General features: G+C 41.0%; 2 protein-coding genes across 2 annotated transcripts; both read right to left on the bottom strand.

Moving 5' to 3' along the window:
- Positions 1-243: 243 nt before the first annotated feature.
- LOC120679502 (protein HOTHEAD-like) lies at positions 244-9819 on the bottom strand. Its single transcript, XM_039961108.1, has 7 exons — positions 9153-9819; positions 7980-8334; positions 6535-6848; positions 6168-6400; positions 1719-1895; positions 622-1193; positions 244-523 (listed from the first exon to the last, which is right to left on the bottom strand). Exons 1-7 carry the CDS (start codon positions 9220-9222, stop codon positions 469-471), a joined length of 1776 nt encoding a protein of 591 aa, XP_039817042.1. The 5' UTR covers positions 9223-9819; the 3' UTR covers positions 244-468.
- Positions 2322-4457, bottom strand: LOC120679501. The gene is made up of 4 exons (XM_039961107.1): positions 3865-4457; positions 3729-3786; positions 3257-3358; positions 2322-2731 (listed from the first exon to the last, which is right to left on the bottom strand). The coding sequence occupies exons 1-4, from the start codon at positions 4082-4084 to the stop codon at positions 2713-2715; spliced, it is 399 nt and encodes a 132-aa protein (XP_039817041.1). The 5' UTR covers positions 4085-4457; the 3' UTR covers positions 2322-2712.
- Positions 9820-24831: the final 15012 nt, after the last annotated feature.

The following is a 24831-nucleotide window of genomic DNA, read 5'->3' on the forward strand; positions in this document are numbered from 1 at the left end:
TTGGCGAGTTTTGCGGTGCATGTGGGGATAAACTTTTTTTGGTACACCAAAGTCAAAAGTGGTTTCGCATGCACCTCTGTTAGCAGCCAATTCTTATAACAAAAAATAATTGTGGTCCACTTAAAGCGCACGGCATAGGTCCAATGGTTGTGGAATAAAAATGCAATGTTCAACTCTCGTCCTCATTAGGGCTTGCAGATTCTGTGACAACAGCGTGTAGTGATTCTCTTATATTGTCCAAAATGTAGAGCATTATCATAAGATCTATTGAAGCAAGAGTGGTATACATGTGGAGCCAATGCACAATTATGATGGGCCATATACTTCCACACGAACAATAACATTACAAATGGAACTCCTAACTTTTCTTTCTTTGGCTATTCATGATGAATTGCTTCAAAAATCACTATGTGCTTATCTCCTAAGTCACGTTCTTACATGATAAAGTGGATAAGGTCCATGAATCTGTTATACTCCTGCTGCTTGTCCTAGTCTTTCCCTTAGAATCTTCACCCCCATGTACCTGAGCACCAAATACAACAGAAGTAAAATTAACCAGTGAAGTCATAATTTCTTATATAATAGATGAAAAGTGTACAAATATATATTTTTGTCCTTTACCTGCCCATCATCAGGACTGTGGCTTGTGGGTTCGTTCCTGGTGATCTAAATAAGGTTGATCCATCAACCACGCGCAGTGCTGAAATGCCAATCACCTGGTACTGTTGATCAACCACTTTGCCCACATGGCATCCACCATGGTAATGCCAGATGGTTGTTACTGTGTCCCTGCAAAACTGCTCCAAGGATGTGGTGTCATTCGTGTGCTTTGGTATCAAGTTTATGTTAGCTGATACGCTCATATTGAGCAGCATCTCCATTGGGTATCCAGCACCATTGGCAGTAAGGTTAGTGAAATGGTTTGTCTTAAGTATTTTCTCAATGGTTTTTATCCCGTAGACACATCGGCTGAGATCCTTTGGATACTGGAAATAATTGAAGGTGACACTGGGGTTGCTATCAACATCAGTGTCCACAAGTACTAAATTGCCAGTAGAAAGCGGGCCATCGATCTTCTCAAGAATGAAGCCCCCGTCAAATACTTCTTTCGGTAGGCTATATTTGTTATCCACATACTTTTGGATTGCATTGAAACTTCTTTTCTTTGGTGGAATTGTTGATAGCTGGCCAATCTGCATTGAAGTTACAAAACTGATTAGAGGTAAGCTTGAAAGCGATCATGCTTCTGAAAATGGAGTGAACATATGCTAAATCTTTTATTTTTTTATATTAGCTCAAGAAGGTTTCGTTCTGTTCCTTGCAACTACAAATAATTCGTAAAAAACACTTCTGATTTAGAATATTGATAACTGGGAATTGCTGAAACATTATACTGATATACTTGATGTCCTAACAATTATGTCATTGTAAGTTAACATCTAGTTGCTGAACAATATGATTTTTTGTACATTTAACAAGATTCCTCGTTCCTTTTATATATCTATCTTAAGCACCCACAGATTAAGCTTAAGAAATGTCAGCTTTCGAAAAGTTGGGAAGTTGGCTCTGAGCAGACAGTGCAGGGATTGATTTTTCTTAAGATCAATAGTGTAGGGTGTTTTTTCTGCACAAAATATTTAGTGTTATGCATCAGGATGCTGGTAAACATGTAACAAATTGCATATACAAGTAAAAGAAAAGGCAAACAGACTCCAAACCTCGGCAGACATGATTCCATGGTGGCAATGGATGCTATCATCTGTCTGGCTGAATCCACTGCTGGCTTCAATAAACACACCAGCATCGGTTATTCCGACAGTTTCAATGAGAGATTGCTTTGCTGGACTCTTCATAGGTACAAAGATAGAGTTCATTGGACTAGAACCTAACGCGAGCTTCGCGCGCACTATCATAAGTTGCATATAGTGTTTATGCCAATACAATTTTTTTTATGGAACAACTGCAGTTTTTTGGCATACTGTCTAAATTCTTTATACGGAACAGTTATGTCTCATTTTACAAAGAATTACTTTACTCTATGAAACACACATTCAACAGATGGGTATTGCAAAGTTGTGTGAGAACGAATGGCATTCCAAACTAATTTTATCTCCGGTCTCGGCACTCTCACACAGCCAAAAACTCACAACAAACAGAAATTTGTGTAAAACTCTATCAAACAGCCCAAAACACACAGCTAAAGTAAGAAGCAACCTCTAATCTCGGTGCTCTCACACAGCCAAAAACTGACAACAAACAGAAATTTGTGAAAAACTCCTTCAAACAACCAAAAACATATAGGTAAAATAAGAAGTAATATGTTGAGTGCCACATGCTGAACCATAATAATATGAAATATCCCATGCAAATATCTTAATAGCTATAACAATGTTCGCTAAATGGCATCTGCAGCCAGTAGTTTCTCCAAGCCATATATTACATTAGACAATCAGCATTAGTAGCTAGCTACCAAACATTTTAGCAGGTAGCTCAGAATACTGATCCAAATAAGAGTGGAGTACTAAGATACTAAAGGAAGGCGGAGATAACACAGCTTGCAATCATGCGATATCCAAAAGAGAGTTCAGTAATGCTGATTGCACAAGCTATAAAACGGCTAAATAGATATCATCAAGCAACAGATTATCAGATGCATGTCAAGGCATGATTGCAACTGTGCAAATACAAAATGAGCTTCGCCCCTTCTTCCTCCTAAGCATCAGCGCTAGAACTGTAAATATAGGTACAACTGTTAGTTGTTGTAGAGATTGTTAATAGCAGCACAAGGTTAGAACAAAGGTAATATTTTTGAAGTGGTGGCAATGGTTGGATCAGGATGCTATTTTGGAAAAAAAAAACAGTGAACAAAAGCATCTCTATGGCACTTATGGCTATACAGTCACACGTACTGAAAGAGGCGCATAGAAATTAGCAAATAAAGATTTATTAGAATTGTATCTTGACATTCAGCTTGAACGGAAGGTCCCTACCTAGCTTGGCTAGGCAAACTACATAAGAAAGAATCAGGACAAGTACACAAGGTAGGAACATGCAAAATTAGACACATTTCTGCAAGGCTAAGTAGAACAAGATGCTTAGATTAGGATGAAAATGATATGCACTATCAGTGTTATAGATACCATGATCTAGCAAATGTCCAATTTGGTGACAAGTAAAAAAGATAGTGCTTTATGATCAAGTGCACCTATAGTGTGGTATATCTGTTTCTTTGTAGTCTGTAGCAATAAGGAGATACCTAGGCTTTGGACTATCATGTTCATGGCCACTGTCTTCGCTTGCAGTGTCATCCTCAAGCAGCAGCTTCCTGACAATTTTCTTGTTAGGTGAGGGATGGGACCTGGAACATAAACATGTTAGATATCATGTTATTATTTAACATGTTTTGAAAAAATGAGTTTGTGTTCATGAGAAGGACATTTTTCTTGTGATAGTCTTTTCTGTTTTGGTTGCAGAATTAGCATCTTCATCTTTAAATTTGCTAGGATCAGCAGTAAGACTGCAGCATAAAGCAGGAAAATTAAGTAGAAACATTCATAGATTGTTGTAGCAGCATATGGACAAATGCTTTATTTGAAAAAAAATAGTAATGTCATTTCATATAAGTCATAGTGCAAAATGTCTTAGATTAGATATTAATATCGGGGATTTCCGCGCAAATGAATTTATCAAAAGTAGAAGCATTGAATTCAGAATTATTAGCAGCTAACCACACAAGGTAGTGTATATGAGGCAGGCCACGCTTTTGGAACTCAACGGTGTACAAAACTGTTAAAAGAAATATTAGAATAAGGTTAAACCAGCAAAGAATAATATAAGCTTGTGATGGTGGTATAAACTACTGACCTGCTCTGATAGGTCCAAATATTTTTCCTTCTCTAATATCTGCTATAAATTCATCTACTTTCATATGGAAGACCCACACTATTAAATCAGAACGATCACATGGTTGTTGTCCTTGTTCAAAGCGCAACACATCGCCTATTTCTCTCCATTTGGTGTTGCATGTGAAAGTTACAAATAGGTTAGGGGGGGGGGGCATAGACCCTGCAGATGGCCATTGCATCTTGGTAATTCATCACAAAATATCTCCTACCAGCAGTAAAACTGGCAGGGATGACTACCTTTCCACCAACTGAATCAGCATTAGTGAGATCTTTATCAATCGCATCAGCTATGCCTTGTACCGACTCACTCCTTAGGTCTTTTTGGTGGTCTTGCATCCATTTAAGTCTACTTGCCTCAATCGTAGAGTACATATCAACACATGACTGGTCACTTAATCTCCCGTAGTAGGTAAGAGAAAAATGCCTGCAGGCAAGACATAGAGATGTAAGATGAGCAGATGAATATATAAGTTAGGGAGAGGCACCTAGAAAGATAAGAAAACAACCACTACATAGGGCCCTTTTGTGCAGTATATAAATGCAACGAAGACAATATTCTAAATAAGTAGATTTACTTTATGAAAATTCAAAAAATAGCTATTTCGACAAAAGAAATGCATGCAGACAAGCTCCCTTATATGAACATTCCAACCTAAGCATACAACAATCCGTTTTACAAATATAATTTAAGGGAGAAGGTATTATTTCTACTCTTGAATGAAAGAAGACTGAAATCTAAATAAGCAGATTTACTTTATAAGAAAGAACCAAATATTTCTTTCCACCAAAGAAAGTTAAGGCATACAAGGTCCCTTATCTTAACATCTGAACTTAGATAACCGTCCCTGTCTAAGCAGTGACTTGTGAAATGTGCACTAACCTCATAAGCTTGACTTAAGAAAATAGTAACATTAGTAAGGTTTGCTAAGCATGTTGCTCTGAGTCTCTAAATCTCACGCCATGAAACAAAGAGATAGTTGTGCGTGCTTGTATTAAAGAGTACATTTTAAAAACCTACATTTGTCAAATGAACAAAAGAGAGATTATTAAGGTACGCATCAAAGAACTTGGATGCCCAAAAATTCAAAGATGAAGGCACAAACTCACCTTCATATTCTCCTGATCCAACTGACTGCTCATTGCAAGCAGAAGCAAGAAGAGAAGCAGGGTTTAGATCAACCACACAAGATGAAAAAACTAAGGTGCTTTAAACCTAAAGAATGCAGTAGGCGCCTCACCTTCCTTCCTCAGCGACCACTTCTAGATCTCGCGTCACTGATGCCATGAGATGTCTGCACCTGTACAACCACAGCAAAAAATCGCAAATCAGTTCAATAGATAGCAGATCCGATGTACGAAAAACTAAATACAATACAATAGAGAACCTAAGCTCACGATTTGCACGGTGTGGTTCGGGATGGGCAGGCAAACAAAGGGAGGAGCAAGAGAAATCACAGATGGTGCTAGGGTTTGGGGCTGGAGCGAGAGGGCACCGAAGCACACGTAGATAAAGGAAGGAGGGGGAAGAACTTACCTGGGCAAGGGCAGCGGCCGTAGGAGCAGGGCTGGTAGCACGCACGCCGCTGCTCCGACGGGACGGCACGGCCGGCCTCCCGCGACGACTCCGATGCGACAGGGCCATATCTGCAAAGAGAGGGAGGAGGTGCCGCACGTGCCTACGGAGGGGAGGAGACAAGAGCGGAGCGAGCGTAGCGGCACTGCCTGCCAAGTCTGACGGGACGCGACACCCATCGGTGAGCAGGGAGACGAATCCCAGGAGCAGCGCTCGATTGGATATCCGGGCTGACCAGGCCCTATTGACTGCTCTCTCTCTCTCTCTCCGTCTCTTTCGTTGTGCACATTCTCAAACTGCTGCTATTTCACGGGTTGTGGGCCTACGTTCGACTAAGGCCCATGCTTCAGCAACACAACCACGCACAGAGGAGGACGAGCGGTGCGTGCAAGGGATGAGCACATAGCAGGGAGCGAATCCAGTGGCTTCTACAACAGCGAGGGAATCCAGCAACTGCAGGCTTTTTCAGCGTGCCACTGCAGACTTTGCGCTAGCGCCTCACCTCTCTGACCAGTCTGGTTTGCATGTGCTTGGAGGGCCCCTGCTGCAGAGGCACGCAGCTGCACCCCTCCACTCGAAGAACTCCCATATGCTGAGAAATCCTTGATTGACACGTGGCAGCATATAGGGGAGGCACAGGACGCGTGAAACCCTCTCCAGCCATGGGGAGCAACCTCTGTTTAAGAAACCCGATTGTCCGACATTCCTTTACCAACATGTTCATTGCGGAGGGTTACAGAAATATTGTGCTTCTTAAGTTCATTCCTTGGTCCGATTCCACTGAGCAACAATAGCTGTGGGCTGCCAATTGCACCGGCAGAAACAATGATCTCACTACCCCTTTCTTCTCTGAGGAAGGCTTGGTGGTGCCTGCCGTTCTCGTCTTTGAATTGAACGCCAATAGCCCTTGGCTTCCTATGTCCTGTGCAAGAGATGAGTTTACTGTAAATAGTATACATCTTTGAAGTGTTCACTCTTTCTTCTCGATGTATACTGATAACTTTTGTTTCCTATTGAATTGGGGAATTGTTACTTTTGTTTACTTAACAATCTCACCTTGTTTCGTGTTGAAAACTATTTTGTTGACGCTAGCATAAAGCAGCACCCTAAGGTTGTTAGGATTTCCAGCAGCAAGGAGGTCAGCAGCTGTATGCCGGTACCCAGTCTCATCAAATATGGTGCCCCCAACCTTGGTTCCATAGAGATGGTCATAAGTATATCCATTGTATGGTGAGACCCCTGCTTCCAGCAGTCCATCCCGGAGAGCAGCTTGCCAAGGTGCGACTTTGGGCCAATGAACAATCCTCTCTTCAACCCAAGGGTAGGACTGGTTGACCAGGTCTGCGTCCCAACCTGCCTGTTGCACAAAGCTGAACGGACAACCACATGAATATATGTTACAAATTATAACAGTAACATTACTGCTAGTAGCACTGAGATGATGGATTCATAAATCATTATTATATCCTTAACATTCAGCAAAAACCATCTAGAAAAGAAATTTCAGCAACAATTGGCATTGATCATTCTACTTTGGCAATGTGCATTCTTTTGAACTTTTGGTAATGTAAGGAACACTGAAGCTATGTGCACTTTGAGTCACCATGAACCTTAGTGTAATTTGGCTAGATTGTTCCTCATTCTATTCTATCACATGGTAAGATAGCCTACCTGCTTTCCTTTAGATTAGTTACAACTTCTTTGTAATAGCAAGAGGAATTATTTCACAATCACTATCTATTGTCTCTCCAACTTCCAAACAAATTTCAGCACTGTAACATGAGAAAGTTATGCATAGACCATTCAGGTGCAGAGATAATTGTTTTAATGGTTTTGTAAATTCTGGAATTTTAATGGGTAGGTCTCCCGAAGTACATATTGGGTATGACCATTATGGCTCCCTTGTAATGTTTGTAGTGTAAATAGCAGCTAATGTAGGACTGCCTTTGCCCGAGCATAATGTAGGACTGCTTAGTTCATGCGTATTAGGAGCAGTAGATGACCAGTTAATACGATGAAGAAGTTTGTCTACTAGACTGACTAAATTAGGCTTCTCCCATTGGTCAGTTTATATGTTTCTTTGGAGCATATGACATTACCACACCTATAGCTTGTTATGCTGTTATATGTCATTCTGATATATGCATATAGGTCATTTGTCAGCTGATTTAAGTTTGTGAAAGCAATTGCCTGTTTGTATATCGTTAAAATCTATTGGAATTGAAACTTAACTGAGGTCAAATAGGCATAAGATAGAATACAATGTATAAGAACCAGTGTTAAACTTTCCGGACGGAAAATCCGGTTTTCCGGACTTTTTTCCGTTTCCGGTCCGCACCGAAAAATTATTTCCCGGCACTGTTCATCCGACAACCGACCCTGTTCATCCGTTTTTCGGCACTGTTCATCCGGTTTTCCGTTTTTCCCCGTTTCCGGTCCAATCCGGAAAACAGCTTTCCGCCGGAAAGTTTAACCCTGATAAGAACATGTCAATTGTGTACCTTTGTTTTGCCCGGCTGTAGAAGCCAGCGTTTATACAGGTTCCACCACCCAGGACCTTTGCACGGGCATTGATCACACCATCGGTGGAGATAAAACCTTGTGCTGGTGATTCTGGCGAAACATCGGCCAAGCAAATGTGGAAGTTCTCCAGTAAGGTGATGTTGCGGTTGCCGTATGGAGACCCACCTCTCTCCAGCAGGAGTACCTTGTACTTCTGGGACAGGGTCGCTGCCAATGGGCATCCAGCAGTGCCCCCGCCAACAATGATGTAGTCATATGCCTCATGCTGAAATGTGGGGAACCTGCTTGCCTTCAGGAAGGGAGGGAGATTCAGTTTGGTGAAATGATCTCTTCCTGCAATTTCAAGTGTTCCAGGTTATTCTCTAAAGCTGCTTGATCACAGAGTAAGATTTCAATCTCTTTATTCTTTGAACTGTTACCACATACTTCCTCCATCCTAAATTATTAGTTGTTTTAACTTTTCTAGATATATAGATTTTCTATGTATCTAGACATGATATATTATATATATCTAGATGCATAGCAAAAACTATGAACCTAGAAAAGCCAAAACAACTAATAAATTGGGATGGAGGGAGTACCTCAATCTGCTAATAACCATTCATCAGGTTCCTCTGGTTATTACACATTGTCGCGAAAGCAAAAGGTGTGCCTTTTTCCCCTTCTTCCCCCATCTCCAACTTTTTTATTTTAACATTTCGGTGTGAGAATCATAGCGTTTTTACTTAAGTAACACTTTTGTATATCTCAAAATTTTGATTAAGATTTTATAAAAAGGCCACTTATAAGGACAAAAAATGTAAAATTTCTTAGTGGAAAACTATTACTATAATTTGACACTAGAATACTGATGCCAGGCTGCATGGGTAAAACTGTACCAGTCTGACAGGACTTCATCCCAAACTTCTGACTCCTGATTGTAGCCAAGATGTCAAGTTAAACATTTGGAAATAGAAAAGGCTGACAGACACACATACAGAAAGAATGAAAGAAAGCTGTCAGTTATCAAACTCCAACATCGCTGAGGGCGAACCTTTGATCACTAGATCCTTTTTTAAAAACCAGAGCTGAGCAAAGTAATTCGAAGGGAGATCATTACGAAGTTTGATACAGTCTAAGTCTCTAGACGAACAGGAGTAGGCGAAATGTACCTTGAGATGATCTGATGAAGCAGAGGAACATCAGGGCCTTGAAAACTACCCTTCTGCTGATCAAATCCATGGAAGCCTGTGACGGAACCGCCAAATTAAAACTCTAATTAAGCGTAATGGTCATCATTTGAACACATAGGACACATTAGCTTAACGGCTTAATTTGGCGATCCTTTCTCAACCCACGGCCCGATCGAAACAAAATCAGTAGTCCCACGCGAAGGTGGGCGCAGATGGTACAAACATGACAAATACTTGAAATTATACGGCGAGACGGAAAAGGGAAAAACCACAATCTTTACAACATGAGTTTAAATACAACAATTTTTCAAAGCTGGTTCAAATACACACATAATTTACATAACTCAAATAATTTACAACTTTACAATGGAGTAGCCAAATTTCAAACGAAAAACAACCTAGAACTATACTAGTGTTCTGCCACTACACCACCGGTCAGACCGGTTAGTCCGACCGATCAGACCGGTCTGCATGGATCTCTCCGAGACTACCGGTCAGACCGGTCCAAACCAAACAGACATGTTGCACTTCCTGCCCACAATTGTGCAATCCGACAACTCCCTAGTCTAGGGGTCTCGCTCCACCACTTCCCACCCCTCTGCATCACGGCGGATAAATTTGACACAGCAGGGGCAGAAAATCAACGTCTGGGTGCCCTGAAATAAAAGTATGGTGGCAACAAACCCTGAGCAACTAATACTCAGAAAGACTTACCCGACCAGTGGGTATAACTTAGCCCACATATCTAGACATGCAATGCATTTTGGCTGGTGGTTGGTTTTGCAGAAAAGGCACTAGAGGTGAGTCCTTATTTTCCAAGTTTTAGCTGTCATTTCTATCAATAGAATTACTAATCATCTATGATTGGCAAAACTACAACAACCAAGGTGATCAAATCATTAATTAGATATCATCAGCCCACATTTCATCTCTTCTCATTCTACTCATTTTCCTTTCTACGATGTGACCAAGAGATCAAGGCTCTCATAACCGCGAGACACGGCGAATCGATCCGATTTAACCTTGCAAGGTGGACCTAACCAGCACGGCACGTAAAAGCCCCGTCGGATCCTACGCACCAACATTTCCCCTCCCCGCCTCGAACTATAGGAACCAGCCTAACGACATATGGTCAGCTGAGCTCAATGTGAGACCACCAAAAGTAAACATATGCATCCCCAATTCTCCGCGACTACTCAACTCACCCCAGGAGTTGGGTGCGGGTTCCTATACTTTCGAAGCAAAGCAGTACTCGAATTACCGGTTTCGACTACGTCCTACTCCCGGCATGTGGCTAGTACAATTCAATCCCCGATCAGCACAGCCGACAACGGAACGGTCCTTAATCGACACAGATGGGGCTACACCTTCCCCCATCCGGTCTCCCATCCCATACCTTCCATCTTGAATATAATAATTCATATACTGTAATTGAAAGACATACTATATCTCGCGAGTGACAGAATTATCACTCGACTTCTATCGAGCCCTATTAAGCATAGCAGTGCTAACGACCTATTCATACTAGTATAAGGCCCAGGAAGACCTAGGGATCATGCAACTAAGGTTTCAAACAATTCCTAAACCTAATGCACAATTATTAGAGACATATATATATGTTATAATTTGAAATAGGAGGATGTGCACCGGGGCTTGCCTTAAGTCTGCTGCTCAGCGCTAAGGTGAGATGGGCCTTGGGACGACTCCCCACGGATCTCCTGCTGCGGGGCTTGCCCCCGTGGCTCCTGTGGCTCCGCAACCACCTCGTATACCACCTCCTCCGTCGCGGCTGCTATACGTGTGCATATGCATATGATATGAGAGAATGCAGGCATGATTTGCAAAAATTATAAGTAACCGATACCCGAATTAGTTTTCATTTATTTGCACTAACTATCCCTTACTAACCCCTCTCTGCCACTGCCACACCGGTCAGACCGGTATACCAAACCGGTCAGACCGGTCTGGCCTGTGTACGACTCAAAACCAAAAATCCGGAGTATCCGGATACCTACTCGGAGTATCCGGGCTCCCAAGTCCAGGGTTTCCGGGCTTAAACCCGGAATGTCTAAACCACCACAAACCCGTAGTATCCGAACCAATGGCCGGACTGTCCGGACCCCTACCGATCAGACCGGTCCCTCCGACCGGTCAGACCGGTCCTACTCAGACCAAAACCTAGGATTCCTTGGCGCGGCGAAAATCACCCACGAGTCCTTAAACCCTTCTAGGTACTAGTTCAGGGACGTAATTGGATGTGTTCTACCAGAGGAAATCACCTAAGATCATCTAGAAAAGGAGATCGACCATCACGAGCCTTCATACCTTGAGTGAGCTCCTCCTTGCACGAAGAACTCGAATCCCAGGCACCCCAGGGAGGGAATCGTGGAGAAGAAGCTCCCCCACGCCGGTTTGACCCTTTCTTGGCCTTGGAATCAAAGGGAGTGGGAAGTTTTGGGCTCCAGGGTTTGGGGGAGAACATGAGAGGGGGAGAGCTCGAGCAGGCGTGCTCAGCTCGCTGAGGGAGAAGTAAGTTGGTGAGGAGAGAGGAATATTTTTTATTTTTAACCTATTTTTCAATTTTATTATAAAAATAACTCGCCCGGATATATATTTGCATATCTAACCCTTTTGGTCGCGTTGGTCTGCGCGGCGTGACAAAAACATGCTGTCGCGCCACATGCATTGGCGTGACAAGATGTGCCACGTTGGCATGTTTCGGAGCGCTCGGAAGGGGTCTGCCAGCTCATATTCCACGTGTCAACCTTGTCACGCCACTCCCACCGGCGTGATAGTACAGTCTTGTCACGCCACCCCCGATGGCGTGACAATGTCTGACTTTAGAAAAATCATATCTTTTTCATACGAACTCGGATGGAGATGATTTTTATACAAAAATTGTAGCTCTCAACGAGATCTAAAACTTTGTAGGTTTGAGTTTTTTCATTTGAAGTCATTAAGATGGTTAAATAATTGATTTAAACTTTTGACAGCATATTAAGCACTTTACCTCTATCGGATCATCTCTAACTTGACATGTTTGTCATGGTTCTACAAATTAAGTTCTATATAATGTTTGATATATGAAATAATATGAAATAAATAATAATAGTTCGATAAGAGGTACAATGAGAAATCAAACTATATCATCATTGAGTACGGAATATAATGCAACAGTCTAGGTATTATTAATTATAGATTTAACTTGTGAGTTCGTCCATGCTAATAGCGTGGCTAGTTTTGCTACGTTTTTTTATTATAAATACTTTGTTGTAGCAGGCTATTTTGTTTGTTCCCCTGGAGTTTGTTCTTCAACCACTATACATCACTAAGTCTTATTATATATATTTTCACATTGCCTATCAAATTACGTGCATATACATTATATCTATTTTGTACAAATCAACTCCGAAGTTACATGTGCATATGTACAACCGTTTTGCCACCACCACCTGTATGGAGACTTCTCTACTACCGTTGTGCCAAATTTCTTACGGTCCCTAACATTGTTGGAAGCCCATATACAGATAAGCATATAAAACAATCAATAATTGTGTCATTCTTTTGCATCCATATATTATGTTGTTTTGACTCCATCATCATGCCCCATCATTTTACTTCCATCTATAGGATCAACTTGTTTTGATCCCCATTAGACGTGCCATACGGCGTAGTCTTGATTGGGTGGGAAAGTCTGACGAATTTTTGTATTCGGCATGAACTTTATAATTATATTCTAATTTTTTTATTTTTTAATTATGAAAATAGATATTTTTCAATTGTATATGATATGGCCTCTTGAGTCAGTTTAGATCATTAGTTCTTCGTAAAATCCAATGGTGTAAATCCTTCTCCTTTTTAGATTAATGTATAAATTTCTAGATCCTCTCGACGAACGTGGTGTCTTTTTTTTTGTATAACAACACTTGCTTATTAATATAATATATATCTACAGTGGTGGGACCATGGAGGCACCTTGAGCGATGATATTGGCTAGCCATACCAAGCAGTGCAATCGATAAGCATTGCGCTAACCAAAGGAGATATAATGAAAAGAAGGCCATAAGATGAGAACAACAAAGTACTCATTTCATCTAAACCACTTAATTACTAGTATAAAACTTACACATTTGTATCTTTTTCAAACTGTTATCATATTTTAAGATCTTAATCTTTCAAAAAAATACTTGATCTAGTTTATAGCTATAATTAATAATACCTAGAGTGTTGCATTATATTCCGTACTCAATGATGATATAGTTTGATTTCTCATTGTATCTCTTATCGAACTATTATTATTTTGTCCATATTATTTCATATATCAAACATTATATAGAACTTAATTTGTAGAATCATGATAAACATGTCAAGTTAGAGATGATCTAATAGAGGTAAAGTGCTTAATATGCTGTCAAAAGTTTAAATCAATTATTTAACCATCTTAATGACTTCAAATGAAAAAACTCAAAACTACAAAGTTGTAGATCTCGTTGAGAGCTACAATTTTCGTATAAAAATCACCTCCATCCGAGTTCGTATGAAAAAGATATAATTTTTCTAAAGTCGGACCTTGTCACGCCAGCGGGGTGGCGTGACAAGGCTGTACTGTCACGCCGGTGGGAGTGGCGTGACAAGGTTGACACGTAGAATATGAGCTGGCAGACCCCTTCCGAGCGCTCCGAAGCGTGCCAACGTGGCACATTTTGTCACGCCAATGCATGTGGCGCGACAGTGTGTTTTTGTCACGCCACGCAGACCGGCGCGACCAAAAGAGTTAGATCTGCAAATATATGTTCGGGTGGGTTATTTTTAAAATAAAATTGAAACATAGGTTAAAAATAAAAAAAATTCGGGAGAGAGAGAGTGTGTTTTAACTGTTGTGGGTTCAAAACCCACAAAACATGTTCAACCGGTTAGACCGGTCACCCCGACCGGTCAGACCGGTTTGGTCCAGACTGACAGAACAACTTGATTTGGTGAATTGTCGCGGAAGTCAGAGCTAATGACCGAAATTAATTCTTAATTACATGTGATTAATACCTGAAGTGTTACAAAGCCTCGAGAGGAGCCTGAAGGAGACACCAAGCTCAGTCAGCCGGCCTCTACCCTTCTGACGCCCTTAGTCTCTATGCCCTTTTACCCAGACAGCTCTGATTCTCGGTACTTGTCTCCTTGAGGCAGCTTCCAATGGCTTTTGTAGGTAACAGAATTGGGGGATAGGGGGGTTGCCACTATACACACATTCAAGAGAGCTCACCACTTTGTTTAAATGCCATTCAATGCAAAGGCGGCACTGTTCTAGACAACTCAGATTTATGAACTTCATCAGCCAACCAACCACAGCTAAACTTGTCTGAATATACCCACCAGCCGTCCAGCCCTGATTTCTTCTGAGTGCAGTTTCGTTCTTCATCACTAGTCATTGCTACATTCAGCAACTTTGAAATATTGGTGGAAGATAATGTCTGGAAGTGATCCTCGTATGTACTTACGGTCTTGCATTATTTAGAGCATGACTGAAATTTTTGTCATTTTTATTTTTAACGCCTGGATGCAAGCTAGCCAGCATTACTAGAGGCTTATGGAAAAGGAAGATTAGCCCATTACACTGTCCTAATTAACAGCTTCCGAGGCACCAACTAAGCATCTTTTTATATAGGTGAAAGTACAATGCATAGCAGAATGTTTTTTTTTACTTATGCCTTTCGTAAGTGCATAGGTAATGGTCATGATTCAAGTGAAAGTTGTCTTTTGTAAGGTTCCAATGAAATTATCCTCTTCGGTCTTCATTATGTAAGAGGCTGAAGTATGAGCTAGGTCAAATAGCTTTGGACAAAACTCTAAGCAGGGTTTCTTATATCCATTTGTGATTTTTTGTTGTCTTGCATATTTACTTTGTTGCTAGCATGATAGATCCACCCCTTGCCTTGTTAATAAAAAACGATTCATTTTCAGCTCATTCTTTTCAACATGATACAATAGCATATGTATATGTAGTCCTGCTCTGTTCATTTTATGTTTCTTTTTTAAATGAAGCTGAAAGGAGTGCTTATCATTATATTGATACAGAAGATGCTTCTAAAGTGTTAAATGGATATTAGCTGGATTACTTCAAAAATCAGTCTTGCAGTAATAGAAACACCAAGGCATAGTACTGATTTTTTGTTTTTGGCAGAAGGAATTATAGGTACACTAAAATTTTGAAAGACTTTCATTCTGTTCCTCCCACATTTCTGTGGCAGTGGCACAAGGGTGAAAATGATTGAAGGGCGGGCCTGGTGCGGCGGTAGTGCCTACCATCTATAACCGGAAGGTCTCAGGTTCGAGCCCCAGTCTCTACACATTTGTGAGAGAAAGACTTGGTGCTTAAAAAACAACCTTTTTCCAGACCCCGCACAGTGTGGGAAGCCTACGGCATTGGGTACACCTTTTTTTTAAGGGTGAAAACTATTACCTTTGTGCAGTTTGCTGCACCAGTCCTAAACACCCATCTGTTGGTTTCCATCATGGTGTGAAAAAATCCTGACCTCTTGTGTTCAATTGCTGTTCTTCAGCTACACATTTCTATTTTTATGTCATTACAGAGATAAATCATATTTCGATTCATCAATATATGTTACAATTCAAAATTAAAGGGGCAGAGATATAGCCAAGCTCATCCAGAGATTGTTAATTCCTTTAGGCTGATATAGATAGACTACCATCAAACCGATATCGACCATATACCAGTACCAGGTGGCTACATGACAGAAGATAATGACACACAGAGAAGAGCCACATCTCTTAACATCCTTTTCCACGGTAGTACAGATAAACGTCAATAGGACACATATTACGCGAAAGAGGGATCAAAACCAAACCTCCTTTGAATAATCCAATCATAGGGACTAGATTTTTGGTCCAAGAACAAGTCTTATGATTCATTACTACTAAAAGTCATTATCGCAACTTAAATTGTGTTATTGGAAGGCATCTCTTACTTAGTCAGCAGATCAGAGTACACTAGATTTCCTAGGCATTTCAGTTCGACAGCAATGGATGGACTGCACTGGTTGAACTTATTGATGTTAACTTGATACTCGACTGTATTGAGTATGGAAACAATTAGAAGTCAAAATCACCTTTTAAAAAAAATCTGAAAAGAAAAGTACAGCATTTATGGCTTTCACATTGACTACCAATGATGGAGTAAAACTTTAACTGTGTCCAAATTTGTTCCCGTGCCATCCTTTTTATCCAATGCAGCCAGTCCATTTCTGCCAAACTAAATAGATGTCAATGCAGTCCATCCTTTTTTCAGCAAATCATTGTTATAGCCTTAACTGTGTGCAAATTTCTTCCCATTTCGTCCTTTCGAACGATGGTTAGATTAGTTCATTTGTCTGAAATTTTCAGGAGAACTAGAATAACCCTGCTACCTTTTAAGGTTTCTGCTGTACCACAGAAATAGAGTGCCAACAAAATCTGGGTAAGATGGTATGAATTACTGGAGTTAGTATTTCATAGGGACAGGAGTTCTTGTACCAGTTCCTTTCTACGTACAGAGTACACTTCTCTGAAGCTGTGTAGGGATCACAACCTCCTCTGCCCGTATGAATTAAATAGCTCAAAATATGAATTAAATAGCTCAAAATGTGTAGGGGATCTGGAGAACCTTCTAGCCCATACAACTTGGATGCCTAGATCCCTTGCACAACTTGTAATAAGTCCTATAACATACAGCGCAGCAAAACCCTTAAAAATTAGTATGCACAATGAAAACCAGCTGTACTATAGTAGTACATATCGTTCAACCAAAAGTGCATACTGCAGACCACATGGTCTGGAGTAAGGATGAAAACGTCCCGTCCCGTTCGTATTTCTATATTCATCCTGTCCGTTTCCGTATTTACGAAAAAAATGCGGAAATGGGATGGGAAGCGGGAAGGGGTGTATCCCGCCCGTATTTGCGGAATCCTGTTTTTAGCCGGGATAATCCCGTATTTATAAAATACGGGAAAAAATAATAGGCACACCATATATCCTCTTATGTTACTCAATATCAGGACATGTACTTTATGGTTTAATCGTAGGAAACAAGAAACATTGATCATATTTTTGAAAAATAGCTTGTGTAAAGGAGTGTTTAGTGTTATATTTATATAAAGTGGATGGTGACTAAATAATAATGCATTCCAGTAGACTTTTCCGGTTCCCGCCCGTTTCTGTAACCGTTATATTCCGTTTTCGCTCTCGTATCCGGCTATTCCACTCCCGCTCCCGTTTTCCGTCATAAAAAACAAAAACGGAAATGGTTGAGGGGTTTTCCTGCCCGTTCCCGTTCGTGTTCATCCCTGTCTGGAGTTGGCATATCATGAGCGAGGTCGGTTTTGAAGCTTTGAACTGTTTAGCTTGTGTCCCATTAGTCAAGTGTTTATATCAGAGTTTCTTGATCAATGGTTCCAAGTGTTCGATGAAAATCTGAGGACACTGACTATGCAATGGAACTTGTAAAACTGCAGTGTTTTTCTTCTCCTGTAGAAGGGATTAACAGTGTTCTTTGACCTAATCGGATACCAAATGAAAATGTATTGCTGACGAAAGCTCTTCTTTCCCCTGTCTTGCAGATAACCTATGTTGAAAATACTTAGCAAGAGTGCAACATGATCATTTGTTGTGCACATGTTACCTTTGTATCTGCCATTCTCTCCACAATGCCAGCTTGAAAGAACGCCCAAGCGTTACCAGGGACAACGTTGGCTGGCTGTTCCACCCGCGAGTCAGCATGTGTTGGCCGGCTGTTCAATCCTCCATTCTCGGCTTGGAGAAAGCAATTCTGTTAGGAAGTGACCTCCCTGCGATGTGGACTCTGCAACGGGCTGATGGATGCATCCTAACACCCTCCACAACCACAAAAGGCACATGTTAATGTGATGCTGAAATTAGCGAGCGAGCTAATATAAGCAGGACATCATGAGGAGACAGAGATCATGAAAGTATTGATGTCGTGATCTGGCCCAGTTGGCTCTCCATTTATGGTGGCAACCTGTCCCATCAAGTTATTCAAGTCATACGGTGGGATCTTATTGGTGAGTGTGTGGCCAGGGAGCTGATTGATCATGTGCCCTGTAGCTCTAAACTTGCCATGGGCAGTGTTTAGATCCACCAAAACCCCCCAAAAAACATCACTTTCCATCACATCTCCATCACATCGAAACATTAAATGTAGCAAATGATCCATGCATGGAGTACTAAATGTAGGTAAATAAAAAAATTAATTGCATAGTTTTGATGTACGTTGCGAGACGAATCTTTTGAGCCTAGTTAGGTCATGGTAGGATAATATCTACCACAAACAAACGAAACGTGCTACAGTGTGCTACAGTTGTTTTTTCCTGTCACTACAGTGCTTTCCAGGGGAACTAAACACAGCCATGGAAGTTTTGGTATGGCAGACATGGGCTCATGGACTGACTGACCCTCTACAACAGCTGTGAAAATGAAGTATTGGAAGGTAGTATATCTCACAGATAACCTTGTTCTCCTTGGATATCACGTATGTGATGGGAGGACCACGGCATTCATTCCGTCTGTCTATAAGTGGATAGATCTAGGAGAATACATTTTTTTTTGTCACCACATGCTATATGTGCTGGTCTGTAATCTGAATCTGTCGTAACTTTCAGGGAGGAAAAGGGGCAGAATACATTTTAGTCACTCCGGATCCGACATACAGTATACTGTATTTATCACGATATATCTGGCTGTAGCGGTTTGCTTTATGTAGCAATTACAATAAATTTATTTACTTTCAGGGAGGAAAAGGAGAAGAATACATTTTTGTCACTCAGGATCCGACATACAGTATGTATTTATCACGATATATCTGGCTGTAGCGGTTTGCTTTATGTAGTAATTACAATAAATTTATTACAGAGCCACTCCGAGAGAATAGCTATCCTCCTAGCTGAATTTAGAGTTTTTCCAATCCTGTAAAAAAATAGAGAGCCTTCTGAATGGTTGGGGAAATCAACAGACCGGGGAAATCAACATAATGCAAAATTCAAATGAGATTCTTGGATTTTGCACTAAACACCCTAGACAGAACTTGGAGCTTGCAATGTAGTCCCCATACATGGCTGCGGCGGTGTGGATGAAATTCCCGGCGATGGAGGGCTTGGCTGGTGACGAGGGGTGGCATGAGAGCATCAGGGGCTCACTTGCGACCGGTTTGATGCAGGAGCTAGGGCCGGAGGTGGGCGGGTGAAAGCATCTAGGCCCCTAATTCGAGTTTTGATAATTAATGACAACAGTATGTGGATTAACGATTTCATTTGAGATAATGAGTATAGGTTGATCCATGGATGAAAGAGATTTGGTTGTGAACATATGGAGTTTTGGAGATGATGAGCAAAGCTCGGGCTCAAGGCAAAGGTATAAAATAGGGCTTTTACGTTTTACCGGTCACAAGGCGTTTAGTGGATGAAAAGTGACCGGATTTGTTGGATAGATAGCTGTACTATCAAGAGGGGTTGTATACTCATGCTTGACGGGTCTCTAGTGCCATTTTGCTCAAAATGTCTTGTTGCATGCATGAGGGCTAACAACATTTTGAAAAGATTTGAAAAAGACTAAGTTTGAGAGCTGACTGAGTAACGGCGGACAGTCCGCACCCTAGGGGCGGACAGTCCGATCCCGTTCCAGAGAGCTTGCAGAGGCTCTGGTGGGCTGGCGGACAGTCCGGCCCAGGTGGGCGGACGGTCCGTCACTTTTACTGAGAATTTGTACCAGAGAGGGTGTCTCTCTGGTGGGCTTCAAAGTTAAACGGCGGACAGTCCGCCCATGGGGCGCGGACGGTCCGCTGGCTAATCTCAGATTTGTACCAGAGAGGTTGTTTCTCTGGTTTGGGCTGAAAAGTGAACTGCGGACGGTCCGTTCCTGAGTCGCGGACAGTCCGCAGGCTAACTTCAAAGTTGTTCCAAAGACGTTGTTAGTCTCTGGTGGTGTGGAACACATAATTGCGGACGGTCCGCCAGGGCTTAACGGCTAGTTCTGACACGCATTAAATGCACTCTGACTCACTGGTTTTTAACGGCGGACGGTCCGGTTTTTGAAATGCGGACGGTCCGCGATTTCGCAGAAAAGAGTGTAACGGCTAGTTTTTGGAGGGATGTCTATATATACCGATTGCCCGGCCTTTGGGTGCCTCTCTTGGCCATTTGGACTGCATACTTGACATCTTAGAGCTAAGGCATCCCTCTCTCACACACACTTGCTTAGAGATTGCATTCTTGAGAGTGTGAGAGCTTCCTAGTGCATTGCATCAAGAGTTTGAGCTTTGTGGCATTAGGGAAACTTCAAGCAAGCGTCATCGACTTGTTACTCTTGGGAGTTGCCGCTCCCTAGACGGCTTGGAGAAGAGGATTTCGTGGAGCTCCTCCAAGGAGATTGTTGAGGAGCCCCGATTTCGGTTGTGAGAGGTCTTGTGCTCACCTCACCGGAGTGGTGAAGAGCAACTTTAGTGGAATCGAGGTGTGGAGCGGTTCCTTGATTCAAGCCGGCTCAAGATCAAGAGGTTCTTGATAGAGGAGCGGTTGATTTTTGGAATCCACCTCAACGTGGATTAGGGGTGACCGGCAAGTCATCGACACCACGAGATAAATTCTTGTGTCAAGCTTGGTTACTTCTCTTGCTCAATTTAATACTTGTTTTTACTTTGAGCAATTTACTTTACTAGAGCTTGATTTGTATCTTGTCACCCTAGGTTGCAAACCCATTTAGAGATAGTAATAGCTTGACATAGTGCTTTCCTTTGTTACTAATTAAATTTCTCTAGTGTTGTTGGCTTTAGATTTTAAACCGCCTATTCACCCCCCTCTAGTCGGTGTTCTTGATCCTACAAGTTATACCAGAGCTAAGTACTCCATTAATTGCGGATTTAACCATCTTGGAGTAGAACAATGACTAGTGATCATGGAATTCATGTTGGGAAGCCACCGTTCTTTGATGGGAACAATTATGATTATTGGAAGACTAGGATGTCGGCTCATCTCAAAGCCATGAGTAGAAAACTATGGAGAGTAGTAAGTGATGGATATATCATTTTGGACCCAAAGAGTTTGACACCCCCTAGATGAGGAAAATGAGGCACTAAATGATCAAGGGGTTAATGTGCTCTTTAGTGCTCTTGATGTGAATGAATTTAATAGAGTCAAGAGCCTCACAAATGCAAATGACATATGGAAGAAGCTCATGGAAATTAATGAGGGTACATCAACCGTGAAGGAGGCCAAGTTATATTTGATTAAAGGGAATTTTAGTGAATTTACCATGAAGAAGGATGAGAGTATAGCCGAGATGTTCAACCGGCTAAACGACATTGTGAATGACCTCAAGGGACTTGGATTTGAGGTACCGGATGGGGATTTCAACCACAAGTTTCTTAGATGTCTTCCGGAAAGATATGACACAATTGTGACCTTACTTGTAAGGTCAAATGTGAAGACCGCAACTCCTACACAAATATTGGGAGAAATCCTCACCCATGACATGTTCAAGAAATCTCAAGATGAAGCTCATGGGGGAGAAATTGATATGAAAAAGAAAAGTGTGGCATTCAAAGCTCAAGATAGCAAAAATGAAGAAGAAAGTGGATGCCAAGAAGAAGAATCGGATGAGGAGATGGCTCTTTTTGTCAAGAGATTCAATAGAATGATGAGCAAGAAGAACTTTGGCAAGAGAGGTCAATCATCAAGAAAAAATCCTTTTGTGGACAAGACTTGCTTCAATTGTGGTGAAGTAGGTCATATCATTGTCAATTGTCCAAACAAGAAAAAGGACAAGAAAAATGATGAAAAGAAGAAGAAGAAGTTCATCAAGAAGAAGAAGAATGGCCAAGCTTATTTTGTTGAATGGGATTCTGATGCAAGCTCCGATGATGATGATGATGACAAGCCATCCAAGGGAGTTGCCGGGATCGCCATCAAGGAGGCTCCATCACTCTTCTCTACACCACATTGTCTTATGGCAAAGGGTGGTGCAAAGGTACAACAAGATGGTGAACTTGATGAACTTTCATATGATGATCTTATTGAAATTCTTAATGATGCCAATGAATTCATGACTAAGGAAAATGCTAAGTTGAATGACTTGAAGTTGAAGTTTACTTCTCTTCAAGTTTCCTATGAGGAGCTAAAGACTTCTCATGAGAATCTCAAAGAAACTCATGAGAAGCTTGAGGAAGCTCACAATACCTTGCTTAATCATGAAAGAAAAGCAACATTGAGCATTGGTGTTAGTTGTGATTTAATTGATGATAAACCTTGTGGCTCTAGCTCTACTAGTTCTTTTTGCACCAAAATTGATAACTCATCTTGCAATGAATCTCTCATTATGGAAAATGATTTGTTAAAGAAAGAGATTACTTGCTTGACTAATGATTTGAGAAAGTGCTATGATAGTAGAGCCAAGTTTAATCATTGTTGGGCAAGTCAAAAGTTCACCTTGAACAAGCAAGGGTTTGGATACATTCCTAAGAAAGGGAAGAAGGCTTTTGTGCAAACCAAAACTATTTTTGTGAAGAGTAGTGGTAAGCCATATTGTGAAAAATGCAAGAAAGTTGGTCATGTTGAGAAGAATTGCACCAATAAGAAAGTCGTATCCTTTGATTCAAGTTACATTCTTATGAAAAATTCAAATGGCAATGTTAGTGCAAAATTTGTTGGATACCTATAAATGGTGCTAAAAAAAATGCCATTTGGGTGCCAAAAGTCTTGGTCACTAACGTGGTCACTAACATTCAAGGACTCAAGAAAGTTTGGGTACCTAAAAGAGTTACTTCCTCTTTGTAGGTGAATTACAAGTCCGGAGAAAGACATTGGGTGCTTGATAGTGGATGCACTCAACACATACTGGAGATCCAATGATGTTCTCCTCTCTAGATGAGAATGTGGGTGGCTATAGTGACATCATCTTTGGTGACAATAGCCAGGGCAAAGTCAAAGGAGTTGGTACAATTCCTATCTCAAGTGATCATTCTCTTTCAAAAGTATTGTTGGTTGATTCTCTCAAGTTTAATCTCTTAGCGGTCACTCAACTTTGTGATTTTGGATATAAGTGTAGTTTCACTAAAGATGATGTTGTAGTGACTAGATTTGGATGGAAAAGATCACATCTTTACGGGATTTAGAAATGAGGATGTATATCTTGTGGATTTTGCTACTAAAGAGGCAAATTTGTCCACTTGCTTGTTCACTCAATCATCCTTGGGTTGGTTATGACATAGAAGGCTTGGTCATGTTGGCATGAAGCAACTCAACCGACTTTTGAAGCATGATTTAGTAGTTGGGTTGAAGAATGTGAAGTTTGAAAAAGATAAGCTATGTAGTGCATGTCAAGCCGGAAAGCAAGTTGCAAATACTCATCCCACAAAGAGTGTCATGTCAACCGAGAGACCATTGGAATTATTGCATATGGATTTATTTGGTCCTACAACATATAGAAGTATTGGTGGAAATTGCTATTGTCTTGTGGTAGTGGATGATTACTCAAGATATACATGGGTTTTCTTTCTTCATGACAAGGCCGATACATATGACACATTCAAGAAATTCTTCTCAAGGGCCGAAAATGAATTTGAGCTCAAGGTGAAGAAAGTGAGGAGTGACCATGGAAGTGAGTTTAGGAATACAAGAGTTGAGGAATGGTGTGATGAGAAAGGAATCAAGCATGAATTCTCAACCAAGTATACTCCGGAACAAAATGGTCTTGTTGAGAGAAAAAATAGAACCTTGATTGATATGGCAAGATCAATGCTCTCCGAGTACAATGTTTCGGATAGCTTTTGGGCCGAAGCAATCAACACGGCTTGTCATGCCTCAAATAGATTGTATTGTCATAGATTTCATAACAAGACCCCATATGAGTTGCTCATTGGAAGGAGGCCAAATATATCATATTTTAGATTGTTTGGTTGCAAATGCTATATTCTCAAGAAGGGAACTCGGTTATCAAAGTTTCAAAGCAAATGTGATGAGGGTTTTCTTCTTGGATATTCATCTTGTAGCAAGGCTTATCGGATTTACAACAAAACACATGGCATTGTTGAAGAAGCATATGATGTTGAGTTTGATGAAACCAATGGGTCTCACAATGAACATGAAAATCTTGATGATGTGAGAAGTGATGGTTTGAGAAATGCAATGAAAAATATGTCAATTGGTGATGTTAGACTAAGAGAAGAAGATGAAGATGAAGATGGTCCTTCTACCTCTATTAGAGTTAATCCTTCAACTTCTATCTCAAATGATCAAGTACAATCAATTGTACAAGATTCAAGTAATAATGATTCTCAAGTACAAGATCAAGTTGGTTCATCTAGTGCACCTTCTTCATCAACTCAAGAACCCATTGTTCCTCAAAGAATTCATCATGTTCTTGCAAAGGATCATCCGGTGGATCAAATCATGGGTGATATTAGTAAGGGTGTCCAAACTCGTTCTCGCATTGCTTCATTTTGTGAACATTATTCTTTTGTATCTTTTCTTGAACCTAACCGTGTAGATGAAGCATTGAGAGATCCGGATTGGGTGAATGCTATGCATGAAGAATTAAATAATTTCGCCCGGAATCAAGTTTGGGATCTAGTTGAGAGGCCCAAGAATTATAATGTTATTGGCAC

This window comes from Panicum virgatum, chromosome 6N (genome assembly GCF_016808335.1).
Source record: "Panicum virgatum strain AP13 chromosome 6N, P.virgatum_v5, whole genome shotgun sequence".
Classification (NCBI taxonomy): domain Eukaryota; kingdom Viridiplantae; phylum Streptophyta; class Magnoliopsida; order Poales; family Poaceae; genus Panicum; species Panicum virgatum.